The following is a 20,071-nucleotide window of genomic DNA, read 5'->3' as shown; positions in this document are numbered from 1 at the left end:
ATATATATTGAGCCAGGCATTATATGAAGTGCTTTGTGTTAATTATCTCTTTTAATTCTCAGCATAACTCTTTAAGATAGGTCAAGTTCAGCATAGGTTCATGAGGTTCTTGCTTACGATTATGGATTTCTGAAGCGACTTAGCAGCAGCAGAGCCAATAAAGGGGCTTCCCCAGTGGCTCAGCAACAAAGAATTTGCCTGCGATGCAGGAGACGCCGAATTGGTCCCTGGGTCAGGAAGATCCTCTGGAGGAGGAAATGGCAACCCACTCCAGTATTCTTGCCTGGGAAATCCCATGGACAGCAGAATCTGGCAGGCTACAATCAGTCCATGGGGTCACAAAGAGTCTGACACAACTTAACTGATTTAGTGCACACGTGTACACACATATATACATACACACACAGAGCCAATAAAGATCTATCTAATTTATGTAGACAGACAGACGGAAGTGAGATTAATTCTTAGTACAGAGTTTAGGAAGACACTTAAAGAGGGCATTAATGAATTGGTTAGCTTGCCTGGAGAATCCCAGGGACAGGGGAGCCTGGTGGGCTGCCGTCTATGGGGTCACACAGAGTCGGACACGACTGAAGTGACTTAGCAGCAGCAGCAGCGTAGGTCAAGGTAACCCATCTCAGACCTACTGAACTTCCTGAGCTTTTCTCTACTGCTTACCAGAACTCAGCTATTTACATGTCTGTTTCACACTATACCTCAGCAGTAGTCGGGGTTATGTCTAATTGTTTTCATTATCCCAGCCATCCAGCACAGGATACTCATTCACTCATACATTTATACACTGAAAAATATTTATTGAGCATATACTCTGAGACAGGTTGTATCTTGGTACTTAGGTGTGATTCTTACTATCATGGAACTAATGGGGGAAAGAGACATTAAACAAATAATCATACAAATAAATATATAATTAAAAATTTGTAAATGGGTAAATTATATGGCATGCAAATTATATCTCAATAACAGTTTAAAACTGTGATATGTTCTGTGTGACTTAGGACTCTCATTATGGCAAGTGATAAAATCTCAAATCAAACTAGCTTTAATTTTAAAAAAGAATGTATTAGCTTATGTAGTTGGGAAGTCCGCTAGTCACAGGACTCAACTGGGTCTGTATTTCTTAGCTTTGCATATCCCTTCAGCCTTTTTCTGTAGCCAGACTCTGAATGGGGAATTAGATAAATGATGGCAGCTCCAGATTTATATCCTCCAACTTCTGCAAAAGAGGATTCTTGCTCCCAACCACCATATATCAATCTCAGGGAAGACTATGAGTGGATACCTGTGAGTCACATGCCTGTTTCAGTGGCTGGGGGAGGCAAGTATTATAACCTATAGTCCCACCACTATTGTTTAAAGTAGCAATTCCATAAAAGAAGGAATGGTGGACAGATAAAAGTAAGGTAGTGAAGTGAAAGTCGCTCAGTCGTGTCCGACTCTGTGCGACCCCATGGACTGTATAGTCCTTGGAATTCTCCAGGCCAGAATACTGGAGTGGGTAGCCTTTCCCTTCTCCAGGGGATCTCCCCAACCCAGAGATTGAACCTAGGTCTCCCACACTGTAGGTGGATTCTTTACCAGCTGAGCCACAAGGGAAGCCCAAGAATACTGGAGTGGGTAGCCTATCCCTTCTCCAGGGGATCTTTCTGACCCAGGAATCAAACCGGGGTCTCCTGCATTGCAGGCGGATTCTTTACCAACTGAGCTATGGGCTTCCAGTAAAAGTAAGGTAAGTCCACCACAAGTGATATGAAGAAAGTAGAAAAGAGAGACCTACCTAATTTTAGACTGGAGAGTCAAAGTCTTCTGAGAAAGTAACACTTAAGCTGAGAACAAAAGGATCAGAAAAATATTAGTTAGGCAAAGAGTTGGCGGGGGGCTGGGGGGACTGGGAGCGGTGTGTTCCACAACAAGACCAGAACTAATGTGGTTTACTTATTATTTTTTACTATGCTGGGTCTTCTTGCTGCAAGTGAGCTTTCTCTAGTTGCACTGGGTTGGGGCGGGGGTGCAGTAAATAACCCTTTGTTGCTGTGTATGGGCTTCTAATTGCAGTGGCTTCTCTTATAGTGGAGCGCAGGCTCTAGAGAACTGGCTCGGTAGTTGTGGAAAACGGGCTTAGTTGCCCCAAGGCATGTGGGATCTTCCTGGGTTCAAACTAGTGTCCCCTGCATTGGCAGGTGGATTCTCTACTGATGGATCATCAGTCAGTTCAGTTCAGTCACTCAGTTGTGTCCAACTCTTTGCAACCCCATGGAGTACAGCACGCCAGGCTTCCCTGTCCAATTCCTGGAGTCTATTCAATCACATGTCCATTTCATCCTCTGTTGTCAATCTCCTTCTCCTCCCGCCTTCAATCTTTCCCAGCATCAGGGTCTTTTCAAATGTGTCAGTTCTTCATATCAGATGGTCAAAGTATTGGAGTTTCAGTTTCAGCATCAGTCCTTCCAATGAATATTCAGGACTGGTTTCCTTTAGGATGGACTGGTTGGATCTCCTTGCTGTCCAAGAGACTCTCAAGAGTCTTCTCCAACACCACAGTTCAAAAGCATAAATTCTTCACCATTCAGCTTTCTTTATAGTCCAACTCTCACATCCATACATGACTACTGGAAAAAACACAGCCTTGACCAGACGGACCTTTGTTGGCAAAGTAATGTCTCTGCTTTTTAATATGCTGTCTAAGTTGGTCAAATTTTTCTTCCAAGGAGCAAGCACCTTTTAATTTCATGGCTGCAGTCACCATCTGCAGTGATTTTGGAGCCCCCCAAAATAAAGTCTCTCACCGTTTCCATTGCTTCCATAATGGAAACATTGGGGAATGGTGGGTTCTCTACTAGGGGCAGCTCTCTACTAGACCCGAGCAATGTAATAAAAGGGAAATGTGCTTCTGCCTGCCAGAGAAGGAGGGACGTGTGTTGCTGGCCAAAACCTTGGCTTTCTCTGCCCATCAAAGCTGAATGAGAAATCCAGAGTTTGGAGGAAATAGAAAGGTGGCTTTTATTCTCAGCGGGTTGAGAGGGGAACAAGTGGGCTCATGCCTCAAGAATTGTGCTCCACCCCATGCTCCCCAATCCTGCCGCCTCCATGAGGAGTAAGGGGTTTACATAAGGCAAGGGCTCACAATCAAGAGTCAGCGATAAGGAACAAAAGTGATAGGATCTTGATTTCTTCCTTTTGCATTGTTTCAAGTTCAGTCCAATCACTCAGTCAAGTCCGACTCTGTGACCCCATGCACTGCAGCGCCAGGTCTCCCTGTCCATCACCAACTCCCGGAGTTTACCCAAACTCATGTCCATTGAGTCAGTGATGCCATCCGACCATCTCATCCTCTGTCATCCCCTTCTCCTCCCACCTTCAATCTTTCCCAGCATCAGGGTCTTTTCAAATGAGTCAGCTCTTTGCATCCGGAGGCTAAAGTATTGGAGTTTCAGCTTCAATACCAGTCCTTCCAGTGAATATTCTGGACTGATTTCCTTTAGGATGGACTGGTTGGATCTCCTTGCAGTCCAAGAGACTCTCAAGAGTCTTCTCCAACACCACAGTTCAAAAGCATCAATTCTTTGGTGCTCAGCTTTCTTTATGGTCCAACTCTCTCAGCCATACATGACTACTGGAAAAACCATAGCCTTACTAGACGGACCTTTGTTGGCAAAGTAATGTCTCTGCTTTTTATTTTATTTTTTGTTTCTGCTTTTTAATATGCTGTCTAGGTTGGTCATAACTTTCCTTCCAAGGAGTAAGCGTCTTTTAATTTCATGGCTGCAGTCACCATCTTCAGTGATTTTGGAACCCCCCAAAATAAACTGCCATTGTTTCCACTGTTTTCCCATCTGTTTCCCATGAAGTGATGGGACCAGATGCCATGATCTTCGTTTTCTGAATGTTGAGCTTTAAGCCAACTTTTTCACTTTCTTCTTTCACTTTCATCAAGAGGCTTTTTAGTTCTTCACTTTCTGCCATAAGGGTGGTGTTATCTGCATATCTGAGGTTATTGATATATCTCCTGGCAATCCAACTTGTGCTTCCTCCAGCCCATCGTTTCTCATGATAGACTCTACATAGAAGTTAAATAAGCAGGGTGACAATACACAGCCTTGACATACTTCTTTTCCTATTTGGAACCAGTATGTTGTTCCATGTCCGGTTCAAACTATTGCTTCCTGACCTGCATACAGGTTTCTCAGGAGGCAGGTCAGGTGGTCTGGTATTCCCATCTCTTTCAGAATTTTCCACAGTTTATTGTGATCCACACAGTCAAAGGCTTTGGCATAGTCAATAAAGCAGAAGTAGATGTTTTTCTGGAACTCTCTTGCTTTTTTGATGATCCAGCGGATGTTGGCAATTTGATCTCTGGTTCCTCTGCCTTTTCTGAAACCAGCTTGAACATCAGGAAGTTCACGGTTCACGTACTGTTGAAGCCTGGCTTGGAGAATTTTGAGCATTACTTTACTAGCTTGTGAGATGAGTGAAATTGTGCGGTAGTTTGAGCATTCTTTTGCTTTGCCTTTCTTTGGGATTGGAATGAAAACTGACCTTTTCCAGTCCTGTGGCCACTGCTGAGTTTTCCAAATTTGCTGGCATATTGAGTGTAGCACTTTCACAGCATCATCTTTTAGGGTTTGAAATAGCTCAACTGGAATTCCATCACCTCCACTAGCTTTGTTCGTAGTGATGCTTTCTAAGGCCCACTTGACTTCACATTCCAGGATATCTGGCTCTAACTGAGTGATCACACCACTGGGATTATCTGGGTCATGAAGATCTTTTTTGTACAGTTCTGTGTATTCTTGCCACCTCTTCTTAATATCTTCTGCTTTGTTAGGTCCATTCCATTTCTGTCCTTTATCGAGCCCATCTCTGCATGAAATGTTCCCTTGGTATCTCTAATTTTCTTGAAGAGATCTCTAGTCTTTCCCATTCTGTTGTTTTCCTCTATTTCTTTGCATTGATCACTGAGGAAGGCTTTCTTATCTCTTCTTGCTATTCTTTGGAACTCTGCATTCAAATGCGTTTATCTTTCCTTTTCTCCTTTGCTTTTTGCTTTTCTTCTTTTCACAGCTATTTGCAAGGCCTCCTCAGACAGCCATTTTTCTTTTTTGCATTTCTTTTTCTTGTGGATGGTCTTGCTCCCTGTCTCCTGTACAATGTCAAGAATCTCCGTCCATAGTTCATCAGGCACTCTATCAGATCTAGTCCCTTAAATCTATTTCTCACTTCCACCGTATAATCATAAGGAATTTGATTTAGGTCATACCTGAATGGTCTAGTGGTTTTTCCTACTTTTTTCAGTTTAAGTCTGAATTTGGCAATAAGGAGCTCATGATCTGAGCCACTGTCAGCTCCCGGTCTTGTTTTTGGTGACTGTGTAGAGCTTCTCCATCTTTGGCTGCAAAGAATATAGTCAATCTGATTTCAGTGTTGACCATCTGGTGATGTCCATGTGTAGAGTCTTCTCTTGTGTTGTAGAGTTAGGAGCAGTTAAAGTAAAAACCTAGGAATGTTCAGGCCTGGTCTCTGTTTTTTTTTTTTTTTTTTTAATCTTCTTTGTTCTCAGGAAAGGCAAAGGAAAAACCCATTCTTTTTTTCTTTTTCACTGCAATATCTGTTCAAAATGTGGTTTTGAAACATACATATAAATGCTCACTGTAGTGAAGTGTGGAGGGAAAAGTAACCAGCCTACGCGTTTGGAGACTGAGGGTTTTATCCTGCTTCTGCCACTTGTTTACTGTGTGACCTTGAGCATCTTATTTCCTGTTTCTGGGTCTCAAGTTGCCCTTTTGAAAAACAGTGGATTTGGATTAGCTGAGTGGGAAGATCTATTCAGCTCTATCCCTCTGATTCCATGATTTCAATTCACACAATTCCTGACTCATTACTTAGTGCCCACAGACCCTTGTACATGCCCCTTTTTGGAGGAAATGTTGATATCTATTAAATTTGAGTGATGGATGCATCAGGGTGTATTATGTTATTTTGTCTACCTTGATATTATATGCATCAAGATGGCCTCTTTTATTTTTGAGTGCTCGATAAATGTTTTTTGGATTGGGATGAATTGAAACCTTGCATCACTCAGCCTGGTTGCAGAGAAAGACCTACTTGACGCTGAGAACAACTAACTTTGCTGTAATGACTTGTGATTCATAATGTGTTTTCACAGCAAGTCCCTTGTGACTCTTACCCTCACTCGTAGCCTGGGAGGCAGCATCGTATTCAACTCCATTACACTGAAGAAGCTGACCACTTATGTTTTCTTGCACACAATGAGCTGTACCACACCTCCATGTCTTTTTTTTTTTTAACTTGAAGATTATGTAACTTTTCTAAGCCATACAGTTCATAGGTGGCAGGTCCAATACTCAAAACTTAGCCTTTAGAGTCAAAATCCTAATGCTCCCATTGTATCATCACCCAGTGGTGTTTTTGCAAAAGCTTGACATAGTTTCTCTTGGTATTTCCACCCTCAGTCATAATGTTGGTGAGAATTCTTTAGATTATGACAACATAATGGTATGTGGTAACAACCCAAGTCAGGAGCTTAGATAATAAAAGTTGATTTCCCACTCACATTATATGCCAGTTGCAAGTCAGCTGCATCTCTGTCCATGTCATGCAACTCTGAGATCCAATCTGGAGGCCTAAGCCACGCAAAGATGTTCAAAGCTTCCACTGGCACTTAGAATACCCACATTCATTGTCCAAAGCAAGTTACATGATGAAATCTGATTTGATGCATGAAGGAAATATGTTCCTCCCACAAGGAGGCACTGCAAGCCACTTGGCAGTGGGTGGGAATATAAAATCTACAGGGAGAACAGTGAACAGTCTGCCACCATCACTGAACATATCATGGACCCTGGTGCCATAGAGGTGGATAGGTTCCCTGCCCTCAAGGTGCTCATTGATCAGGGAAACAAAATAGTGGAGAGATAAGCTCAACATCCTGTGCCAGTCCTTAGCTTGATTGCTGTCGTTCCTCACCCTTCTGCTCTGTCTCTCTCTCTGGAAACTGCCCAAAGGCTGTGTTTCCCAGGCTCCTTTGATAGCGGCTTCTGGCTCGGTTTAGCCAAGGAGAGACACAGGCAAGTAATTGGCATGTTGAAAAGGGGAAAAACCTGCATGTGTGTCTCCCGTAGCCTTTGGCTGGCTCCTCCAGGAGGGGCTGCTCTTCTTCTCCGACTCCTGCACCCACGATTTTAACTTCCTTTGGTCCCATTAATAGATTCCCACCCCCCGCAAGTGTTGATAATCTCTGGGTTTCTTCACTATTCTATTTGGCCTCTTAATTCTTTTTTTTTTTTTTTTGCATAGCCTAATTTCTTTTTTTTTTCCTTTTTTTTTTTAATTTTTAGTTTTTTATTTTTTACATTTTAAAATCTTTAATTCTTACATGCATTCCCAAACATGAACCCCCCTCCCACCTCCCTCCCCATAACATCTTTCTGGGTCATCCCCATGCACCAGCCCCAAGCATGCTGCATCCTGCGTCAGACATAGACTGGCGATTCAATTCACATGATAGTATACATGTTAGAATGTCATTCTCCCAAATCATCCCACCCTCTCCCTCTCCCTCTGAGTCCAAAAGTCCGTTATACACATCTGTGTCTCTTTCCCTGTCTTGCATACAGGGTCGTCATTGCCATCTTCCTAAATTCCATATATATGTGTTAGTATACTGTATTGGTGTTTTTCTTTCTGGCTTACTTCACTCTGTATAATCGGCTCCAGTTTCATCCATCTCATCAGAACTGATTCAAATGAATTCTTTTTAACCGCTGAGTAATACTCCATTGTGTATATGTACCACAGCTTTCTTATCCATTCATCTGCTGATGGACATCTAGGTTGTTTCCATGTCCTGGCTATTATAAACAGTGCTGCGATGAACATTGGGGTACATGTGTCTCTTTCAATTCTGGTTTCCTCGGTGTGTATGCCCAGCAGTGGGATTGCTGGGTCATAAGGTAGTTCTATTTGCAATTTTTTAAGGAATCTCCACACTGTTCTCCATAGTGGCTGTACTAGTTCGCATTCCCACCAACAGTGTAGGAGGGTTCCCTTTTCTCCACACCCTCTCCAGCATTTATTGCTTGCAGATTTTTGGATCGCAGCCATTCTGACTGGTGTGAAGTGGTACCTCATTGTGGTTTTGATTTGCATTTCTCTAATAATGAGTGATGTTGAGCATCTTTTCATGTGTTTGTTAGCCATCCGTATGTCTTCTTTGGAGAAATGTCTATTTAGTTCTTTGGCCCATTTTTTGATAGGGTCGTTTATTTTTCTGGAGTTGAGCTGCAGAAGTTGCTTGTATATTTTTGAGATTAGTTGTTTGTCAGTTGCTTCATTAGCTATTATTTTCTCCCATTCAGAAGGCTGTCTTTTCACCTTGCTTATATTTTCCTTTGTTGTGCAGAAGCTTTTAATTTTAATTAGATCCCATTTGTTTATTTTTGCTTTTATTTCCAGCATTCTGGGAGGTGGATCATAGAGGATCCTGCTGTGATTTATGTCTGAGAGTGTTTTGCCTATGTTCTCCTCTAGGAGTTTTATAGTTTCTGATCTTACATTTAGATCTTTAATCCATTTTGAGTTTATTTTTGTGTGCGGTGTTAGAAAGTGATCTAGTTTCATTCTTTTACAAGTGGTTGACCAGTTTTCCCAGCACCACTTGTTAAAGAGATTGTCTTTACTCCATTGTATATTCTTGCCTCCTTTGTCAAAGATAAGGTGTCCATATGTGTGTGGATTTATCTCTGGGCTTTCTATTTTGTTCCATTGATCTATATGTCTGTCTTTGTGCCAGTACCATACTGTCTTGATGACTGTTGGCCTCTTAATTCTTCTGTCATCCATATAACCGTTTCCCTCTGTTTAAATGTTGAAAATAGTTCGCATTTTCCTGAGGGAATCTGACTGAAACAATCATGTCAGGTGCCATGGGGGTCTAGGGGAAAGACACATTGTATGTCCTGAGTTCTGAGTGGTGGAGATGGGGTGGGAAGAGAAAGGAGAGGCTCTTTGGAATCAGGGATTCCACAGGTGAGTAATAAAAGAGGATCAGGAGTAAGAGCTAGAGAGTAGTAGCATGAGTAACAGCACCAAATAAGAAAGTGTTGTTTCTGGAGCATGGTGTGAGTCAGGGAGATGAGGCTGAGGAAGTGGGCAGAAGCTGAGCCATGCAGAATCTTGGGTATTAACGTAATAAGGTGAAGGCTGGATATTGGATTAATTAGACCTCTGTGAGCTCTAGTAACACAAATCTAGACAAACCTAAACAGTGTATAGAAAAGCAAAGACATCACTTTGCCGACAAAGGTCTGTATAGTCAAAGCTATGGCCTTTCCAATAGTCACGTTCGGATGTGAGAGTTGGACTGAACGCTGAGGAATTGATGTTTTCGTATTGTGGTGCTGGACAAGACTCTTGAGAGTCCTTTGGACACCAAGGAGATCAAGTCAGTCAATCCTAAAGGAAATCAACCCTGAATACTCATTGGAAGGACTGATGCTGAAGCTGAAGCTCCAGTACTTTGGCCAGCTGATGCGAAGAACTGACTCATTGGAAAAGACCCTGATGCTGGGAAGTACTGAAGGCAAAAGGAGAAGGCGGCAGAGGATGAGATGTTTGCACAGCATCACCAATTCAATGGACATGAACTAGGGCAAACTGGGACATGGTGAGAGACAGGGAGACCTGGCATGCTGCAGTCCATGGGGTCACAAAGATTTGGACATGACTTAGCACACAAATCTAATTCAAAATAGCTGAAGTTATAAGGACAGTGACATAGCATAAGCAAAACGGAAGATAATTTTGTTGGAAATGAAATGGTTAAGAAATTAACAGCCAGGGTATTGGAGTGGATTGTGCACCTGAATACCTAAGTTCCTGAGAGTGAGTACATGCCTGGGTGGAAAGGAAGACAGCAAGTCACTTGCCAAAGTCATCAGTGACTGGAGGGGCTTGAGTTGCAGATTGATATAATACAAGATAGAGATGAGGAGGTACCAGAGCTGGCTAGAGAAGGGATTTGAATGTAAAAGTAAGGGAGAAATGTTCTGGGGCAGTGTCAGAGTGAGGAGAGGTGAGTTTAGTTTATTGTGAGTTTCTGAAAAGAATTCTGAGGTCACATTCAGAAGCAGGCAATGTGGCCAGAGTCAGTGGAGCTTGTGGGGCTATGACAGCTGCCTTTGGACAGGATGGGTAAACAGGAGCATTTTGGGGGTGGGAATTTTCTCAGATTCAGTTAAGAATTGGGCCCTGTTAAAGACAGCAGAAATTCCATTGTTCTGAAGCCAATTAGAGGGAGGAAAGGACTAGGGGCTAGTCTGATTAATTGGTTGTCATCTTCCTGAGCTCTGCAGATTCTCAGCTCCTGAGACTCCTCACTAATGAACCTGAGGAAAAGGTTACCATCTTGGCCTACTAATGAAGAGCCTTCCAGTAGTCTGACAGTAATTGGTTGGAGGTGCATTTGAGGTTGTTCTGATAGCAAAAGAAACCCATGAGCAGGCTAGGGTGATGCGCCGCTTACTTGAATCAGAGGTCTCCTACCTTGGGCACCTTTGAGAGGACAGTGATGACAGCTCCTTGGCATGACATACACACTCTCTATGTTTGGTTACTTACGGCCTCTCATCTCACCAATTTGAGCTTTCTGCTCTAACGATAGACTGCTATGGGCATTCTGGGATAATAAAGGCTGTTTTCTTCCCCCTTATGTGTGTTTATTCTGTTTCCTGGGCCTAGTGTTCTGTATGTGTGTGTGTGCTCACACTTACACTCATACTATGTGTCTTTTTTTTAAAGATTTCTTTATTTTTGGCTGTGCTGGGTCTTCACTGCTGAACTGGGTCTGCTCTTCATTGTGGTGCGTGGCTTCTCATTGCCATGGCTTCTCTTTTTGCAAAGCACAGGCTCTAGAACGCTGGCTCGGTAGTTGTGGCCCATGGGCTTAGCTGCTCTGAGGCATGTGGAATCTTCCCAGACCAGGGATAGAATCCATGTCCCCTGCATTGGCAGGAGGATTATTAACCACTAGACTACCAGGGAAGCCCCCCCCCGGCTCCACCACCACCACATAGCTTTATGTAGCTGATAGATGCTTAGGAATCAGCTTTTCCAAGAAGCTTTCCTTGGGCCCCAGGCTTAGATAGGTGCCTCCTGTGCGCCTGACAGTCCCTTTGCTACCTGCCTTTCCAACATTGTCTATATGTCTATCTTCCACACTAGACTAGGAGCTCCTCAACTGTGGGAACTGCATTTGATTCACATCAGTGTCTCCAGTGCCCAGCACAGGATTTGTCCTGCTTGCTGAGATGAGTTCTCATGACCTTCACTATCCACAGCCCCCTAGCTACACCCTCAATGCTCATTCCTGTCCCCTTCATGCATCTGTCCATTCATTCAGTTAACACTCAGCAAGCTGTTACTCCTCTGGCTAGTGCTGGAGCTTAGATAAATGACATGATCCCTGCTTGGGGAGCTCCTTGTCAGATGGACTTCCATTGTGCAGGGTAAGCTGTGCTGTGGCAGAAGCAGCACAGAGGATGAAGAAGCCATATCTAAGCTAACGCTTAAAGCATAAGTTCATTAGGTGAAGAGTTTTGTTCAGTTCTGGCCTTAAAGTCTCCCCTCTCTACTAACTTTTGGAAGCTTATTCCCCATCTCCTCCCCTTCCGTTCTCTCCCTCTGCTGCATTCCTGCACAACCTCTAGTTTGCTCTACCTGAGTTATAATGTGTTTGTCACTGTCCCAACTGAGAGCGAGACAAGGGGGCATAAGCAGTAAGAGCCCTGGCTTATGCTCCGTCCCTGAGCCTCAGTTTTCCTATCTGTAAATTACAAATGATAACCCTTGCCTTGCCCCACTCCCATCACAAAGTTGTTTTAAATTTGTATTTGTGAATCATTAAGGACTATGCATACGTGAGGGACTGACACTCTGACTGGTGTATCTTTTCTCCATAATTAGATTTGGTCTTTTTTTGTCCCTGGCACTCAGTGCAAGACATGGCACAAAGTCAGTGTTCAGTAAAGACCTGGTTTGTTGATCAGCCCTGAATGATGAAGAAAAAAGAGGCTTTCCTCCAAAGGCCCTGGTGAATGATGGAGGGGCAGGGAAGCTGGGACTTGATGGGCTAGGAAGATAAGAGAAAGGGAATTGCCATGGATTTCACATGCCAATCACTTCACATACTTTTGTGCATTTAAACCTTATTCCCACTCTATGAGGTAGGTCATATTACCTATTCCATAGATGAAGAAACAGAGGCTGGGAGAAATTAGGCAACTTGCCTGAGATCACACAGCTGGTAGCTGACAGAGACTGTTCAAACCCAGGCTTTCTGACTCCTGGGTTTCTTACCCACTGCCCTCTTGTGCAGTGAGCATGTCCTCCCCTGGGTGCCAATTCCTCAGAAGGGATCAGTGCCCCTGGCCTTGACCTGTGTCCCCATCTTCATCCAAATTGATTATTTAAGCCTATTTACTTCTTTACCTATTTTCCCCCTTCCTAGGCAAGCAACATACACTGCCTGCTTCCCTAAACAGTATCATTGGTAACAAACCGGTCAAAGGCCAGAACGTCAATTTTTATGATATTCATTAAGGACAGGCTACATGCTGAAGAGTCTCTAAAGCCAGCTGAGTTTCAACAGCCTGTGGATAACAGCCAGCAGCCACTTCCTTCTTTATCTTGTCCTCAATTAGCAGGCACTTCTACAGCTTGCCTTTCTCAGGTCGGGAAGTGGGCCCCAGAAGAGGCTGTCTACCAGAGGTGAGCGAGTGTAATTGTGAGTGCCTTCAGGCTGGGATGGCCTGGGGAAGAGGAGCCCTGTTTGTGCCTGGGGGCTTTAGCCCTCTCTGTGGACCATGAGATATTAGGGAGAAAAAGGGAGGAGGAAAAAGACCCCCCTCCTGTGTGTGTGAGAGGATGATAAAAGAGGGAGAAAGGGGTAAAGTGGAGGTAAAAGGAGCAGATGAAAGAAGAGCAGAAAGAAGCTGTCACTGTAACAAGCGACTTTGTACAGCAATTTATCCATAGCCTGGCTCCATCCTCCCAACTGCTCTCAGCAGGAAGATGCTGTGATTATCCCTATTTGACAAACGAGGAGTCTGAGGCTCAGAGAGGTTAAGTGATTCAGAAAGATAAAGTGACTTGCCCAGATTTAGATACTGTGGTAGTCAGATAAAAGCAAAGGAGGCCAAAGAGACTTGTAAAGTAAGAAAAAGATATGAGCAGAAAAAAAGAAAAAAGGAAAGTGAAAGGGAGAAAGATGAAGAACGGAGAGGCAGGGCTGTGTATGGACGTGGAAGCCAGCCAAACCCAGATCTAAACCCAGTTTCCACTAACACAGTCATGTGACCTTGTGTGAGTTATGTAATCTCTTGGAGCCTTCATCTTTGTTTTATAAATTGGAGATGATTATATTTACCTCACAGGCTATTATGAAGATTAAGTAAGAAAATATTTGTAAAGCTCCTAGCATAGCATCTGGCATACAGTAGGTACTCAACAAATATTAAGGATCCCAAGGAATATGAGGAACAGAAGAGAAAAAGGAAGAGCTAAAATGGATAAAAGCAAAGAGGAACGTTTTTGAGGAGAAATAAAAGATGGACTTGGAAGGAAGGGAAAGAGGAAGGTGGACAGACAAAAGAGGAGGAAATAGGCTGGTGCAGGGACGAAATAGAGAAAACAGGTTCATGCGTCTAAGGACTGCCACCAACCTGGCTAGGACTCCTCAGTTGGGAAGCGGCCGCTCTATCTGAATCAGGAGGACCTTTCTCTTGTCTCCTGGGACAACCAGGTTCTGTTCATTGTCACAGGAAGTATCTTTAAGGGTCTTAAGGCGCAAACACACAAGAAAGTCTCACACTTCAGATACAGTTTTTCCTGGGCCATTTGTCAGGATCTTGTGAGGCAGGAGAGATCCAGAGTAATTCCTGGGAATTGAGGGAAGAGAAAGCCCTCAGAGGGGAGATAAGCCAGTGTGTCTGTGGGTAGAAAGAGCAAATGAAGCTTTACTTATTTGGTGAAGATCTTGGGGTGCCCCTCAGAGTCTACACTAGAGCTGGCCAGGCTGGGGTAAGCGGGGGCCCAGGGGAAAGAGAAGCAAAAGCACTGGTCAAAAAGGACAAGCTTAGGCTTCTTATACTGATCACCTTGGGCAGGTCAGCATTTTTCTTGAAGCCACAGAGTGAGTGTTAGTGAAATGAAGGTCTGCCTAGACCCTCCATCCCCCAGGGGTGACATGAGGATCAAATGAAATAAGACATTCAATCAATGCTTTGGAAATGGAAGTGTTGTATATACATAGTCATGTAGTCACTCTCAAAAAACATCTAATTATTACTCTCACGCTGTCTCACCCCATCAGGTACAGGAGTGTACACTTTACCTGCATTCTCTTGTTTAATCCTTGAAATAAACCTATGAGATAGGTAAGATTGTCCCAATTTACAAACCAGGGAATTGATTCATAAAGAAAATAGTGACTTGCTGGGGATTACACAGCTGGTCAATGATAGAGCCAGGATCACTCTGACTCAGGATCCTGGGTCACTGAATCATCTCCTTCAAGCAGAAACCTCCTTGAAGCAGCAAGCCCTCCTTGCTTCAAAGCCTGAGCACTGGCTATATTAATACAGAGTGTTCTATCAAGGGGGCATGAAAGGGAAGGGAAAAATCCTTACTGCTATCTCTCTTCTCTCTCTTTTTAAAAATTTTACTCCAGTCAGAATGGCTGCGATCCAAAAATCTGCAAGCAATAAATGCTGGAGAGGGTGTGGAGAAAAGGGAACCCTCCTACACTGTTGGTGGGAATGCGAACTAGTACAGCCACTATGGAGAACAGTGTGGAGATTCCTTAAAAAATTGCAAATAGAACTACCTAATGACCCAGCAATCCCACTGCTGGGCATACACACCAAGGAAACCAGAATTGAAAGAGACACATGTATCCCAATGTTCATCACAGCACTGTTTATAATAGCCAGGACATGGAAACAACCTAGATGTCCATCAGCAGATGAATGGATAAGAAAGCTGTGGTACATATACACAATGGAGTATTACTCAGCCGTTAAAAAGAATTCATTTGAATCAGTTCTGATGAGATGGATGAAACTGGAGCCGATTATACAGAGTGAAGTAAGCCAGAAAGAAAAACACCAATACAGTATACTAACACATATATATGGAATTTAGAAAGATGGCAATGACGACCCTGTATGCAAGACAGCAAAAAAGACACAGATGTGTATAATGGACTTTTGGACTCAGAGGGAGAGGGAGAGGGTGGGATGATTTGGGAGAATGGCATTGTATCATGTAAGAATCGAATCGCCAGTCTATGTCCGACGCAGGATACAGCATGCTTGGGGCTGGTGCACGGTGATGACCCAGAGAGATGTTATGGGGAGGGAGGTGGGAGGGGGGTTCACGTTTGGGAACGCATGTACACCCGTGGTGGATTCATGTCAATGTATGGCAAAACCAATACAGTATTGTAAAGTAAAATAAAGTAAAAATTAAAATTAAAAAAAATAAAATAAAAATTTTATTGGAGTATAGTTGCTTTACAATAATGTGTTAGTGTACACTGTACAGCAAAGTGAATCAGCTGTACATATACATGTATTCGGTGTTCCCTGGTGGCTCAGACAGTAAAGAATCTGCTCGCAATGCAGGAGACCCAGGTTCAATCCCTGGGTTGGGAAGATCCCCTGGAGAAGAGAATGGCTGCCCATTCCAGCATTCTTACCTGGAGAATCTCAGGGATGGATGAGCCCAGCAGGCTATAGTCTGTGGGGTTGCAAAGAGTCAGACATGACTGAGTGACTAACACACACATACATGTAGCTCCCCTTTTTTGGATTTCCTTCCCATTTAGGTCACCACAGAGCATTCAGTAGAGTTCTTCGTGCTATTCAGTAGCTATTCATTAGTTATCTATTTTATACATAATACATGTTTCTCTTCTGTCTTCAGGGTTTGACTTCTTTGAAGCCAGTGCCAAGGAGAACATCAGCGTGAGGCAGGCCTTTGAGCGCCTGGTGGATGCCATTTGCGACAAGATGTCTGATACGCTGGACACAGACCCCTCCTTGCTGGGCACCTCCAAGAACACCCGTCTCTCAGACACCCCACCTCTGCTGCAGCAGAACTGCTCATGCTAGGCAAGGCCCACCATCCCGATCTCCCTTCATTGTGGCCCTACTCCCACTCTGCTTCCTTGTTACACTCTGTCCACCCCAAGCTGAGTTGCTGCTGTTCCTTGCCTGCAGTGGAGGTGGAAGCATGACCCTGGGGTTCTCTACAGGTGGCCCCACTCACATACACTCAGCACTAGACAACTAGGTCACAATGTGGGCGGAGATTCATTTTACAAAAGTTGACTCCACTTTACGAAGGCGATTCACTACAGGGGCTTGGAAAAGCAAGTCTCTTCTCTGCCTTTAAAATAAGATTCCCTCCCTTGACTAAAATTTGACGCACCCATGCACACTTTTCAGGGCCTGGCTAACTGTGTAAAGTGAGACACACCTGCATAGCTAATCTTTTGGGGAAAAAAAGAAAAAAAAAAACCAAACCTCTCCTTACACAGCCAGCTTGTTTCATATCAGGCTCCCTGTGGGGCTTCCTCTCATCACTAGATAAGCCTTGTTTCTCAAAGCCCTCGTCTGTTACCACGGATGCCCAGGGGGCTTGGACAGTTGCTGTGGTGACAGGCCAGAGCTAATCTCCAGAGAGCTCAGCCTCTCTAAATGATGCTGAAAGAGCAAAGGCTGAGTCAGGAAACACACTTAAAAGAAAAAGATTATCCCCTGCAAAATGTCAAAGGTTCCTGCTATATGGAAGAGCAAATGCATGAGCTCGAGAAGACAAAAAGACAAACACAGGCAAAATCAAGAAATAGGTCACAAATGTCTGATTTTGCTGCTTTCCAGTAGGTTCTCCACTGTGGGAACTCCATGACATTGGTAGTTGGTTCTTAGGCTCCCAGAATCTAAAAAATTTACAGTTGGTGGGATCCCAAATTTTATGAAGTCTCACTAATCAATTCCAATCTTCATACCTCTGACAAGTGGCTGTCAAGCCTCACAGCAAATCTCTTCTAAAGCATACTTCCTAGGCAGGGATGGGAGCTCAGTTTCCACACCATCTTTTGGTAGCTCTCATAATCAAAAAGTTTTCCTTGCTTTACGCTGAAATCTGCCTCCTAGAAATCCTTCTTCCTCTTCCCACCCCATTTGTAGCATCTCTGTTTTCAGAGACTTCTGATCCCTCTGCCATGTGACCCACTTAGATGATTTGAGAACAGATAGCATCACCCCTGGAAGCTGCCCTTTCTCTAAGTCAATAGTTCTCATCCCATCTGCCATTCTTCTTAGGGTCCTCTCCCCATCCTGCCCTTTACTCCAACCCATCTTTCTATCACTCTTGAGTAGTCCGGCTGAGAAATCTGATTCAAAGCAGAATAAATCTAAGTGGGCACAATCCTGAAAAATAATTCGGAAAAGTGAACTCAGAGGTCCCTCATTCTCCTGAGAGTGAAACTTTGGTTTCTACCCAAGAGCTGATGTGAAACTACTACTTCATTAAACACCTGAAGAAAACAAAACCAGAAAAGCCCTCTGATACTGGAAATGAACCTAATGCATTAGCTCATGGTTCTAGCTTGTTTGGACACACACACATCTGAAACAATGACATGGAGCTAGCAATGATCCCTAAAAATCTTTCATCCAGCCCTGGCCTTAATCCCCAGTTTCCTTCTGTACTAACATGCTGCTCCAGAAGTCAGTGGGGGAGGCGGGAGAGTCTCTCCCAAATTTTCTCTCCATTCTGAACACAGCTTATTGTCCTAGGAAAGTGCATTAAAGAACCCTTCAGGGTCAGCTGTGTGGAGAGGTTGCCTTCTGTGATGCAGTACAGAGGATAGTGCTTTGAACTTGGAATCAGGAAACTCAGGCTCTGCCCTGAAATCAGGAGACTTAAAAACTCTGTCCTGTGATTCTGGACCAGTTCCTCCCCATCAGGGCATCTTGATTTCCCACTTAAAAAATGAGGGAAGCCATCAGTCTCTTCTGGCACTAATAACTCTGAGAGCCTAATTTTCACCTTCAATATTTCAGTTGATCTGCAAAATAAACCCAAGAGATGAGGATTATCACCCCAATACCACTGTAGCCAACACTGATATAAGTAAGCAAGTGATGCTTACTCAGTACTAGGTGTTGCTCCAAGCACTTAATATGTATTAACTCATTTATCTTTCCGACATCTTTGTGAGGGAGGCACTATAATCCATCTCGTTTAAAAACAAATTAAGGAACAGATAGGTTCTCTAGCTTGTCTAAGGTCCCCTAATGAGTAAATGGTAGAGCTAGGGTTCAAACCCAGAAAGTAGGCTCCAAAGTCTGTGCTCCTCACCAGATTCTGTAGTACATTTTTATAGATAAACTGTGATTGGAAGAAGTTAAGAGACTTGGCTAAGATCACACAACTAGCAAGTGTTAGAGCCACAGTAGAATTCAGCCCCAAGGCCATCAGATTCCAAGTCTACTGAAGAAAAGACATATCTCTAATTTGTTAATAAATTGTTCAACTACTCAGACTAATCTGAGGTGATAGCTGTCTAACACTTCTAGAAAGGAGTCTCTGAGGAAGCCCAGGTCCCATGGGCCTGAGCAAAAACTGCTCAGTGTTTCTGAGGCTTAAGCCCTGGTATTCCTTGTATCTGCCTCTGTTAGGCAATTTTTATCAAGCTCTGAAGCAGTGCAGTGAGTAGCCTGCCTGCATCAGCAGTGGGTCATCTTGGGAGGTGTAAGTTGATAAAATTCTCTGACCAAGGAAGAATGTGGTCCCTTCCCAGGGCAGTGTTTCTGGATGTGCTTTTTACACTGTAAATTCCTATACAGGTCAGGAATAATTATTATTTTTCTGGGCAGTCACACCCTTCTACCCCTGGGGATGTTAGTACATGTATCCAATAATCCTTTCTCTCCTACTGAGTATCCAGGCAAAAATTGAATTTTTCACCTAAAGATTGTCAAAATCCCGAAAACTCAGGAGCCAATTCAAGGGAACAAGCATCTTCACAATAGACAGAATCAACAGTTAAATGTAATAATGGCAAAATCTTCTACCATGCAACAGACAGATCTGCTTGTTAGATGGCAATTCCTCAATCCTGCTTTGTGACCTCGTTTCTGCAGAGTGAAGGCAGCAGCTTCCAGCTGATGGTGGTGAATGTTCATCAATCATGGTAATAGTGCAGTTAGGTTCAAGCTGCATAATATGTGTTATGGCAACTTGTCCCAGTTTTCATTTCGCTTAACATTCCAAATAAAAGGAGATTTTAAAAAACCTGTTGACCTCTAAAAATCCAAAAGTAGGCCGAAAGTGCAATACAGTTTTGTAGCTATTTACAGGATCTGGTTTAAATGCATGTGTATCTCTAAATACAAAGTGATTGGTGACAATACTGTCTTCTCGGTCTGTAGCATTATTAACTTCTAGGCACAGCAATGCAGTAGATTGTACTGAATGGTCACAGACTCATTAAATATTGTATCTGGAAGGGAACTTAGAGGAAATGTCTGGGCTCCTCTTGCTACAAAAAGGAAGGTGGAGGCCCAGGGAGGGGGAGGAAATTTCCTAAGGCCACTCTAAGTGGATTTGTGATGGAGCCAGGACTAGGTCTTGGATCACCTCTAGGAAGAAATTCACTTCTGTATCTACTATAGGTCTGGCACTATTAAACACTGGACAAATATACAAGAAAACAAATGGTCCCTGCTTGCAGGTACCTATAGTCTAATGGAGGTGCTTTTTTTTGAAATATTATTATCCCGATGACAGGCAAGAAAACATACCCTTGAGAGTTAACATGCCAAAGTCATTCATTTACTAATTGAACACACCTCTGTCTGACTGCTGCTCTTTCAGTTTTCCTCTTCAGATTGTATATTTGGGATATTGGTAGTAACAGATTTCCAAGGATTGTCAGAGTTAACAGCCTCACTTGGGGCATTTG

At 43.5% G+C, this 20,071-nt stretch overlaps 1 protein-coding gene across 1 annotated transcript in view; it reads left to right on the top strand.

Annotated features, from left to right (window-relative positions):
- The window catches only part of RAB3B (RAB3B, member RAS oncogene family), a 72,651-nt gene extending 54,998 nt beyond the window's left edge, over positions 1-17,653 (top strand). Inside the window, exon 5 of the mRNA XM_069591428.1 lies at positions 16,021-17,653. Within this exon, the coding sequence (XP_069447529.1) occupies positions 16,021-16,208 (188 nt within the window). The 3' untranslated portion in view covers positions 16,209-17,653. The remainder of the gene's footprint in view (positions 1-16,020) is intronic.
- Positions 17,654-20,071: the final 2,418 nt, after the last annotated feature.

The sequence above is a fragment of the Ovis canadensis genome, chromosome 1, assembly GCF_042477335.2.
Source record: "Ovis canadensis isolate MfBH-ARS-UI-01 breed Bighorn chromosome 1, ARS-UI_OviCan_v2, whole genome shotgun sequence".
NCBI lineage: Eukaryota > Metazoa > Chordata > Mammalia > Artiodactyla > Bovidae > Ovis > Ovis canadensis.
This window is presented reverse-complemented; position numbering and strand designations above follow the sequence as displayed.